At 40.4% G+C, this 12,568-nt stretch overlaps 1 protein-coding gene across 1 annotated transcript in view; it reads right to left on the reverse strand.

The window, feature by feature from the left end:
- Positions 1–12,568, reverse strand: part of LOC109886807 (unconventional myosin-XV-like) — a 202,711-nt gene that overhangs the window by 178,873 nt on the left and 11,270 nt on the right. The window contains exons 2-5 of the mRNA XM_031813775.1: positions 8,861–8,943; positions 8,705–8,768; positions 4,974–5,083; positions 1,187–1,261 (exon numbers count right to left, since the gene is read on the reverse strand). Of these exons, the coding sequence (XP_031669635.1) occupies positions 1,187–1,261; positions 4,974–5,083; positions 8,705–8,768; positions 8,861–8,943 (332 nt within the window). The remainder of the gene's footprint in view (positions 1–1,186; positions 1,262–4,973; positions 5,084–8,704; positions 8,769–8,860; positions 8,944–12,568) is intronic.

Here is a 12,568-nt window from a genome sequence, read left to right on the forward strand (position 1 = left end):
CACCATTGTTCCCTTAGATTTATTACCGGTGATGGTTCTAGAACTCACCATTGTTCCCTTAGGTTTATTACTGGTGATGGTTCTAGAACTAACCATTGTTCCCTTAGGTTTATTACTGGTGATGGTTCTAGAACTCACCATTGTTCCCTGAGGTTTATTACTGGTGATGGTTCTAGAACTCACCATTGTGTTTTGTATTAAAAAGTGGGTTGGGCCTTTTTGTATGTAAGGAAAGAGCAGCATTCTCTTGTGTTTATTTACAAATCATTCAGGCAGAAACTTCCTATGTATCTATCATCATTAATTCAATTTAGACTTCCAAATGACCAACCCTGGTCTCAAGCTTAGATAACACTGGAGGCCCCTTCGGTCTCCACAGAGTTGGGTAAAGCTAATTTTAGTTGTTTTGGAGCCCTTTATGGGGAACAAGTTAAAGAGCTGTCTGAGACGTTCTGGTCCACCTGGGTCGTTCAGATAAACCTGTCTGTTTCATTTGATTTGGTATGTGTTGGATGTGTTTCTGCAGGGCTCATCTGGAAAAGATACCCTGGTCTCAGAATGACTTCCCTGTCAAAATGAAGGTCAAAAAACAACAAGCCTTTCCTAACCTCCCCTGCCAACAGCTTACCACTAAACACCATCATTATGATCCAGTCCAGAGTGGACCTGTGTGCTCGGTGTAGGGTGACGGTAACGGGGAGGTTTTCAGTTAACCAGAGACGGAGAGCTGAAACGTAACGCTGCAATGTGCTCACTGGGCCACTTCACACTCCCTCTGAGACATGTTATGATACCGGCACAGACATGGCTGGTCTTTCCTTACAGATGTCTCCGTCAGAACACAGCTAGAGTGTCCCAGACAGGGGGGGGGTTCCTTCAGAACACAGCTAGAGTGTCCCAGACGGGGGGGGGGGGGGGGGGTCTGTCAGAACACAGCTAGAGTGTCCCAGATGGGGAGGGGGGGTTCCTTCAGAACACAGCTAGTGTCCCAGACGTGGGGGGGGGGGGGGTCTGTCAGAACACAGCTAGAGTGTCCCAGACAGGGGGGGTCCGTCAGAACACAGCTAGAGTGTCCCAGACAGGGGGGGGGGGGTTCCTCAGAACACAGCTAGAGTGTCCCAGATGGGGAGGGGGGGGGTTCCTTCAGAACACGTATCAGGAGGAAGCAGCTGTGTTGTGTAGTCACCTGATTATAATAACCTGGTTCTGTTTGGCATCCATCATTTTGGTGTAGGAGACGTTTGCTATGGCAAACAGGTGTCTGAGGAGGACCACAGAATGAACACAAAGATAAAACATTAGCATGAATAACACATCATTTAGCACACAATACACCAATAATACACACAATACACCAATAATACACACAATACACCAATAATACACACAATACACCAATAATACACACAATACACCAATAATACACACAATACACCAATAATACACACAATACACCAATAATACACACAGTACACCAATAATACACACAATACACCAATAATACACACAATACACCAATAACACACACAATACACCAATAATACACACAATACACCAATAATACACACAATACACCAATAATACACACAAAACACCAATAATACACACAATACACCAATAATACACACAGTACACCGATAATACACAGTACACCGATAATACACAAAGTACACCAATAATACACACAGTACACCAATAATACACACAATACACCAATAATAAACAATACACCAATAATACACACAGTACACCAATAACACACACAATACACCAATAATACACACAATACACCAATAATACACACAATACACCAATAATACACACAATACACCAATAATACACAATACACCAATAATACACAATACACCAATAATACACACAATACACCAATAATACACAATACACCAATAATACACACAATACACCAATAATAACACAGTACACCAATAACACACCAATACACCAATAATACACACAGTACACCAATAATACACACAATACACCAATAATACACACAGTACACCAATAACACACAATACACCAATAATACACACAATACACCAATAATACAGACAATACACCGATAATACACACAATACACCAATAATACACACAATACACCAATAATACACACAATACACCAATAACACACAATACACCAATAATACACAATACACCAATAATACACACAGTACACGATAATACACAATACACCAATAATACACACAGTACACCAATATACACAGTACACCAATAATACACACAGTACACCAATAATACACACAGTACACCAATAATACACACAATACACCAATAATACACACAATACACCAATAATACACACAGTACACCAATAACACACAATACACCAATAATACACACAATACACCAATACACACACATACACCAATAATACACCAATACACCAATAATACACACAATACACCAATAATACACACAATACACCAATAATACACACAATACACCGATAATACACAATACACCAATAATACACACAGTACACCAATAATACACACAATACACCAATAATACACACAATACACCAATAATACACACAATACACCGATAATACACAATACACCAATAATACACAATACACCAATAATACACACAGTACACCAATAATACACACAATACACCAATAATACACACAATACACCAATAATACACACAATACACCAATAATACACAATACACCAATAATACACACAGTACACCAATAATACACACAATACACCAATAATACACACAATACACCAATAATACACACAATACACCAATAATACACACAGTATACCAATAATACACACAGTACACCAATAATACACACAGTACACCAATAATACACACAGTACACCAATTATACACACAGTACACCAATAATACACACAGTACACCAATAACACACAATACACCAATAATACACAATACACCAATAATACACACAATACACCAATAATACACACAGTATACCAATAATACACACAGTACACCAATAATACACACAGTACACCAATAATACACACAGTACACCAATAACACACAATACACCAATAATACACAATACACCAATAATACACACAATACACCAATAATACACACAATACACCAATAATACACACAGTACACCAATAATACACAATACACCAATAACACACAATACACCAATAATACACACAATACACCAATAACACACAATACACCAATAATACACACAATACACAAATAATACACACAATACACAAATAATACACACAATACACCAATAACACACAATACACCAATAATACACAATACACCAATAATACACACAATACACCAATAACACACAATACACCAATAATACACACAATACACCGATAATACACACAATACACCAATAATACACAATACACCAATAACACACAATACACCAATAATACACAATACACCAATAATACACACAATACACCAATAATACACACAATACACCAATAATACACACAATACACCAATAATACACACAATACACCAATAATACACACAATACACCGATAATACACACAATACACCAATAATACACACAATACACCAATAATACACACAATACACCAATAATACACACAGTACACCAATAATACACACAATACACCAATAATACACACAGTACACCAATAACACACAATACACCAATAATACACCAATAATACACACAATACACCAATAATACACACTACACACCAATAACACACAATACACCAATAATACACCAATAATACACACAATACACCAATAACACACAATACACCAATAACACACAATACACCAATAAGACACCAATAATACACACAATACACCAATAACACACACAATACACCGATAACACACACAATACACCAATAACACACACAATACACCAATAACACACACAATACACCAATAACACACACTACACACCAATAACACACAATACACCAATAATACACCAATAATACACACAATACACCAATAACACACAATACACCAATAACACACACAATACACCGATAACACACACAATACACCAATAATACACACAATACACCAATAATACACACAATACACCAATAACACACAATACACCAATAAGACACCAATAATACACAATACACCAATAACACACACAATACACCAATAATACACACAACACACACAATACACCAAAAACAAACACAATACACCAATAATACACAACATACACCAATAACACACAATACACCAATAATACACACAGTACACCAATAACACCAATAACACACAATACACCAATAATACACACAATACACCAATAACACACCAATAATACACACAATACACCAATAATACACACAATACACCAATAACACACAATACACCAATAACACACCAATAACACACAATACACCAATAATACACACAATACACCAATAACACACAATACACCAATAACACACCAATAATACACACAATACACCAATAATACACACAATACACCAATAACACACCAATAACACACAATACACCAATAATACACAACATACACCAATAACACACAATACACCAATAATACACACAGTACACCAATAACACCAATAATACACACAATACACCAATAATACACCAATAACACACAATACACCAATAACACACAATACACCAATAACACACAATACACCAATAACACACACAATACACCAATAACACACACAATACACCAATAACACACACAATACACCAATAACACACCAATAATACACCAATAACACACAATACACCAACAACAAACACAATACACCAATAACACACCACTAATACACACAATACACCAACAACACACACACACGACACATTGCATTAACACATACACACATAGACACAAAACACACACACACACACATACACTTCTAACAGACAGACACGCATCACAACAACACAGGAACAGGAAGTGTTCTTACGGAGGGTTCTCTCCCAGAGCGGTTCCCTTGTGCTTCAGCACCATGTCAGTTCCGTACATGTTGAACATCCTATAGGGGTTCACCGAGACCAGGATACTACCTATATATGTCTAGAGACAGAGAGATACATGTTGACCAGGATACTACCTATATATGTCTAGAGACAGAGAGATACACGTTGACCAGGATACTACCTATATATGTCTAGAGACAGACAGATACATGTTGACCATGATACTACCTATATATGTCTAGAGACAGAGAGATACATGTTGACCATGATACTACCTATATATATCTAGAGACAGAGAGATACATGTTGACCAGGATACTACCTATATATGTCTAGAGACAGAGAGGTACATGTTGACCATGATACTACCTATATATGTCTAGAGACAGAGAGATACATGTTGACCATGATACTACCTATATATGTCTAGAGGGTTCACTGAGACCAGGATACTACCTATATATGTCTAGAGACAGAGAGATACATGTTGACCATGATACTACCTATATATGTCTAGAGGGTTCACTGAGACCAGGATACTACCTATATATGTCTAGAGGGTTCACTGAGACCAGGATACTACCTATATATGTCTAGAGGGTTCACCGAGACCAGGATACTACCTATATATGTCTAGAGACAGAGAGGTACATGTTGACCAGGATACTACCTATATATGTCTAGAGGGTTCACTGAGACCAGGATACTACCTATATATGTCTAGAGACAGAGAGATACACGTTGAACATCCTATAGGGGTTCACCGAGACCAGGATACTACCTATATATGTCTAGAGACAGAGAGATACATGTTGACCATGATACTACCTATATATATCTAGAGACAGAGAGATACATGTTGACCAGGATACTACCTATATATGTCTAGAGACAGAGAGGTACATGTTGACCATGATACTACCTATATATGTCTAGAGACAGAGAGATACATGTTGACCATGATACTACCTATATATGTCTAGAGGGTTCACTGAGACCAGGATACTACCTATATATGTCTAGAGACAGAGAGATACATGTTGACCATGATACTACCTATATATGTCTAGAGGGTTCACTGAGACCAGGATACTACCTATATATGTCTAGAGGGTTCACTGAGACCAGGATACTACCTATATATGTCTAGAGGGTTCACCGAGACCAGGATACTACCTATATATGTCTAGAGACAGAGAGGTACATGTTGACCAGGATACTACCTATATATGTCTAGAGGGTTCACTGAGACCAGGATACTACCTATATATGTCTAGAGACAGAGAGATACACGTTGAACATCCTATAGGGGTTCACCGAGACCAGGATACTACCTATATATGTCTAGAGACAGAGAGGTACATGTTGACCAGGATACTACCTATATATGTCTAGAGGGTTCACCGAGACCAGGATACTACCTATATATGTCTAGAGACAGAGAGATACATGTTGACCATGATACTACCTATATATGTCTAGAGACAGAGAGATACATGTTGACCATCCTATAGGGGTTCACCGAGACCAGGATACTACCTATATATGTCTAGAGACAGAGAGATACACGTTGACCAGGATACTACCTATATATGTCTAGAGACAGAGAGGTACATGTTGACCAGGATACTACCTATATATGTCTAGAGGGTTCACTGAGACCAGGATACTTCCTATATATGTCTAGAGACAGAGAGATACACGTTGACCAGGATACTACCTATATATGTCTAGAGACAGAGAGGTACATGTTGACCAGGATACTACCTATATATGTCTAGAGGGTTCACTGAGACCAGGATACTTCCTATATATGACTAGAGACAGAGAGATACACGTTGACCAGGATACTACCTATATATGTCTAGAGACAGAGAGGTACATGTTGACCAGGATACTACCTATATATGTCTAGAGACAGAGAGGTACATGTTGAACATCTTATAGGGGTTCACTGAGGCTAGAGAGAAGGCCAGCATCCCAGAGTCGCCTCTTCACTGTTGACGTTGAGACTAGTGTTTTGCGGGTACTATTTAATGAAGCTGTCAGCTGAGGACTTGTGAGGCGTCTATTTCTCAAACTAGACACTCTAATGTACTTGTCCTCTTGCTCAGTTGTGCACCGGGGCCTCCCACTCCTCTTTCTATTCTGGTCAGGGCCAGTTTGATCTGTTCTGTGAAGGGAGTAGTACACAGCATTGTACGAGATCTTCAGTTTCTTGGCAATTTCTCGCATGGAACAGCCTTAATTTCTCAGAACAAGAATAGACTGACGAGTTTCAGAAGAAAGGTCTTTGTTTCTGGCCATTTTGAGCCTGTAATCGAACCCACAAATGCTGATGCTCCAGATACTCAATTAGTCTACAGAAGGCCAGTTTCATTGCTTCTTTAATCAGGACAACAGTTTTCAGCTGTGGTAACATAATCGCAAAAGGGTTTTCTAATGATCAACTAGCCTTCATAAAATGATAAAAGTGGATTAGCTAACACAACGTGCCATTGGAACACAGGAGTGATGGTTGCTGATAATGGGCCACTGTACGCCTATGTAGATATTCCATTAAAACATCAGCTGTTTCCAGCTACAATAGTCATTTACAACATTAACAATGTCTACACTGTATTTCTGATCAATTCTTTCTAAAACGAGGACATTTCTAAGTGACCCCAAACTTTTGAACAGTGGTGTATGTCTGAGACTGGGGAAAGACGTTACACACACAGTGGAGAACACCCCTACTGCCTCTGATCAAGAGAACATCCCTACTGCCTCTGATCAAGAGAACACCCCTACTGCCTCTGATCAAGACAACATCCCTACTGCCTCTGATCAAGAGAACACCCCTACTGCCTCTGGTCAAGAGAACACCCCTACTGCCTCTGGTCAAGAGAACACCCCTACTGCCTCTGGTCAAGAGAACACCCCTACTGCCTCTGATCAAGAGAACATCCCTACTGCCTCTGATCAAGAGAACATCCCTGGTCATCCCTACAGCCTCTGATCAAGAGAACATCCCTGGTCATCCCTACTGCCTCTGATCAAGAGAACATCCCTGGTCATCCCTACTGCCTCTGATCAAGAGAACATCCCTGGTCATCCCTACTGCCTCTGATCAAGAGAACATCCCTGGTCATTCCTACTGCCTCTGATCAAGAGAACATCCCTGGTCATCCCTACTGCCTCTGATCAAGAGAACATTCCTGGTCATCCCTACTGTCTCTGATCTGGCAGACTCACTAAACACACATGCTTGGTTTGTAAATGATGTCTGAGTTTTGGAGTGTGCCCCTGATCTGGCAGACTCACTAAACACACATGCTTGGTTTGTAAATGATGTCTGAGTTTTGGAGTGTGCCCCTGGCTATCCGTAAATAAATACAAAACAATATGCTGCCGTCTGGTTTGCTTCATAAAAGGAATTTCAAATTATTTATACTTTTACTTTTGATACTTTAGTATATTTAAAACCAAATACTTTTAGACTTTTACTAAAGTAGTATTTTACTGGGTGACTTTCACTTTAATTTGAGTCATTTTCTACTCAAGTATGAGAATTGGGTAGTTTTTCCACCCCTGTACACACACACACACACATTCCACTAATAACACACACAACAGGATCCTAGCTATAGGTCTGTACAGGGGATAGAGGGACATGTGTGAATGTTATTAGTTTATCAGGTAATGGGCGTGTCCAGTGTGTTTTTAGTAAACTCACATAGATGATCTCTCTCTCAAACCTCTTCTTCAGGTTGAGCAGCACAGATCCCTCAGACAGCTCCCTGGAACAACAGACACAGAAGCACACAGACCAGCTGAAATAGCAGCTTCCACATCCTTTAAATAAGGCTGTTGTGTTGTGTTGTGTTCTCACTCCAGCTGCGTCATGTCCTCTACTCCGTCTTCCTCTGGCTGCTCCCGGTACACCATGCTGGGCAGGCTGCGGATGGAGTACATCTACACACAGACACACCGTTGAGTTCATCTACCGACATTCACAAGACATCGCATCCAGTTCCACTTATCATTCCGGTATTACCTTATCGTACCAGTATTACCTTATCGTACCAGTATTACCAGTATTACCTTATCATACCAGTATTACCGGTATTACCTTATCGTACCAGTGTTACCTTATCGTGCCATTATTACCGGTATTACCTTCTCGTACCAGTATTACCTTATTGTGCCAGTATTACCTTATCGTACCAGTATTACCAGTATTGCCTTATCGTATCAGTATTACCTTCATCGTACCCGTATTACCTTATCGTACCAGTATTACCCTATCGTACCAGTATTACCTTATCGTACCAGTATTACCTGTATTACCTTAGCGTACCAGTATTACTGGTATACCTTGTCATACCAGTATGACTTTATCGTACCATTATTACTGGTATTACCTTATCATACCAGTATTACCTTATCGTACCAGTATTACTGTATTGTGCCAGTATTACCGGTATTACCTTAGCGTACCAGTATTACCGATATTACCTTATCCTACCAGTATTACCTTATCATACCAGCATTACCGGTATTACTTTATTGTACCAGTATTACCTGATCGTACCAGTATTACCGGTATTACCTTATCGTACCAGTATTACCGGTATTACCTTATTGTACCAGTATTGCCTTATCGTACCAGTATTACCAGCATTACCTTATCGTAAAAGTATTAGCGGTATTACCTTATCATACCAGTATTGCCTTAGCGTACCAGTAGTACCAGTAGTACCTCATCATACGAGTACTACCAGTAGTATGTGTTTGTGAATCATAGAGTGTGTTTGGTTTCATAACTTCAGGTCACAACTTCCGGTCACAATTTGCAGACTTGTTTACGTGCTGCTGTGCGTTTTGTTGCTAACTTTACTTTGCTACCTGACAACTTTCCAGTATTACTGGTATACCTTGTCATACCAGTATTACTTTATCGTACCATTATTACTGGTATTACCTTATCATACCAGTATTACCTTATCGTACCAGTATTACTGTATTGTGCCAGTATTACCGGTATTACCTTAGCGTACCAGTATTACCGATATTACCTTATCCTACCAGTATTACCTTATCATACCAGCATTACCGGTATTACTTTATTGTACCAGTATTACCTGATCGTACCAGTATTACCGGTATTACCTTATCGTACCAGTATTACCGGTATTACCTTATTGTACCAGTATTGCCTTATCGTACCAGTATTACCAGCATTACCTTATCGTAAAAGTATTAGCGGTATTACCTTATCATACCAGTATTGCCTTAGCGTACCAGTAGTACCAGTAGTACCTCATCATACGAGTACTACCAGTAGTATGTGTTTGTGAATGATAGAGTGTGTTTGGTTTCATAACTTCAGGTCACAACTTCCGGTCACAATTTGCAGACTTGTTTACGTGCTGCTGTGCGTTTTGTTGCTAACTTTACTTTGCTACCTGACAACTTTCCGGTTTTTACTTTTTAATTACCGTTTATATTATTTGTTTTTCCCTCAACTTTTTCACTCCGGACGCTTTATCTGGACGTGGTTCGTCAGGACCTCCAACAGCCGAAGCTAAGTAGTAACATTAACATGATGCCTTCTAATTTCAGTGTAGGAAAGGATGAAACAGCGTCTGTGCCACCAGTAAGTACAGATAGTAGTATAAATCCCCTGGCACAGTCCCCGCAGCCGGACAACTTTCTCATGGTTTCTGGAGGGAAATGCTGTAGGAATGCTCAACAGGTGTCGCTCATTCAGCCGACAGAAACTTTCAACCGGTTTTCCCCATTAAGCAACGAGTCGGAGTCAGAGGCCGAGCCTTCTCTGGTCTCTACTCCTCCTGTTACAGGGTCTGAGACGCCGAAGCCTCCCACCATTAGCCTCCCACCATTAGCCTCCCACCTCTGACAAATTGAAAACCCTAGTCATTGGCGACTCCATTACCCGCAGTATTAGACTTCAAACGAATCATCCAGCGATCATACACTGTTTACCAGGGGGCAGGGCTACCTACGTTAAAGCTAATCTGAAGATGGTGCTGGCTAAAGATAAAACTGGCGAGTGTAGAGAGTATAGAGATATTGTTATCCACGTCGGCACCAACGATGTTAGGATGAAACAGTCAGAGGTCACCAAGTGCAACATAGCTTCAGCGTGTAAATCGGCATCAAGTAATTGTCTCTGGCCCCCTCCCAGTTAGGGGGAGTGATGAGCTCTACAGCAGTAATTGTCTCTGGCCCCCTCCCAGTTAGGGGGAGTGATGAGCTCTACAGCAGTAATTGTCTCTGGCCCCCTCCCAGTTAGGGGGAGTGATGAGCTCTACAGCAGTAATTGTCTCTGGCCCCTCCCAGTTAGGGGGAGTGATGAGCTCTATAGCAGTAATTGTCTCTGGCCCCTCCCAGTTAGGGGGAGTGATGAGCTCTACAGCAGAGGCTCACAACTCAATCGCTGGTTTCTGCCCCTCCCAAAAGATAGAATTTGTAGATATTTGGCCCTCTTTCTGGGACACACCCACAAACAGGACCAAGCCTGACCTGCTGAGGAGTGACGGACTCCATCCTAGCTGGAGGGGTGTTCTCATCTTATCTACCAACATAGACAGGGCTCTAACTCCTCTAGCTCCACAATGAAATAGGGTGCAGGCCAGGCAGCAGGCTGTTAGCCAGCCTGCCAGCTTAGTGGAGTCTGCCACTAGCACAGTCAGTGTAGTCAGCTCAGCTATCCCCATTGAGACCGTGTCTGTGCCTCGACCTAGGTTGGGCAAAACTAAATATGGCAGTGTTCACCTTAGCAATCTCACTGGGATAAAGACCACCTCCATTCCTGTCATTATTGAAAGAGATCGTGATACCTCACATCTCAAAATAGGGCTACTTAATGTTAGATCCCTTACTTCAAAGGCAATCATAGTCAATGAACTAATCACTGATCATAATCTTGATGTGATTGGCCTGACTGAAACATGGCTTAAGCCTGATTAATTTACTGTGTTAAATGAGGCCTCACCTCCTGGCTACACTAGTGACCATATCCCCCGTGCATCCCGCAAAGGCGGAGGTGTTGCTAACATTTACGATAGCAAATTTCAATTTACAAAAAAAAAGGTTTTCGTCTTTTGAGCTTCTAGTCATGAAATCTATGCAGCCTACTCAATCCCTTTTCATAGCTACTGTTTACAGGCCTCTTGGGCCATATACAGCGTTCCTCAGTGAGTTCCCTGAATTCCTATCGGACCTTGTAGTCACAGCAGATAATATTCTAATCTTTGGTGACTTTAATATTCACATGGAAAAGTCCACAGACCCACTCCAAAAGGCTTTCGGAGCCATCATCGACTCAGTGGGTTTTGTCCAACATGTCTCTGGACCCACTCACTGTCACAGTCATACTCTGGACCTAGTTTTGTCCCATGGAATAAATGTTGTGGATCTTATTGTTTTTCCTCATAATCCTGGACTATCGGACCACCATTTCATTACGTTTGCAATTGCAACAAATAATCTGCTCAGACCCCAACCAAGGAACATCAAAAGTCGTGCTATAAATTTACAGACAACACAAAGATTCCTTGATGTCCTTCCAGAT

Source organism: Oncorhynchus kisutch, unplaced genomic scaffold (genome assembly GCF_002021735.2).
Source record: "Oncorhynchus kisutch isolate 150728-3 unplaced genomic scaffold, Okis_V2 Okis06b-Okis10b_hom, whole genome shotgun sequence".
NCBI classification, from domain to species: domain Eukaryota; kingdom Metazoa; phylum Chordata; class Actinopteri; order Salmoniformes; family Salmonidae; genus Oncorhynchus; species Oncorhynchus kisutch.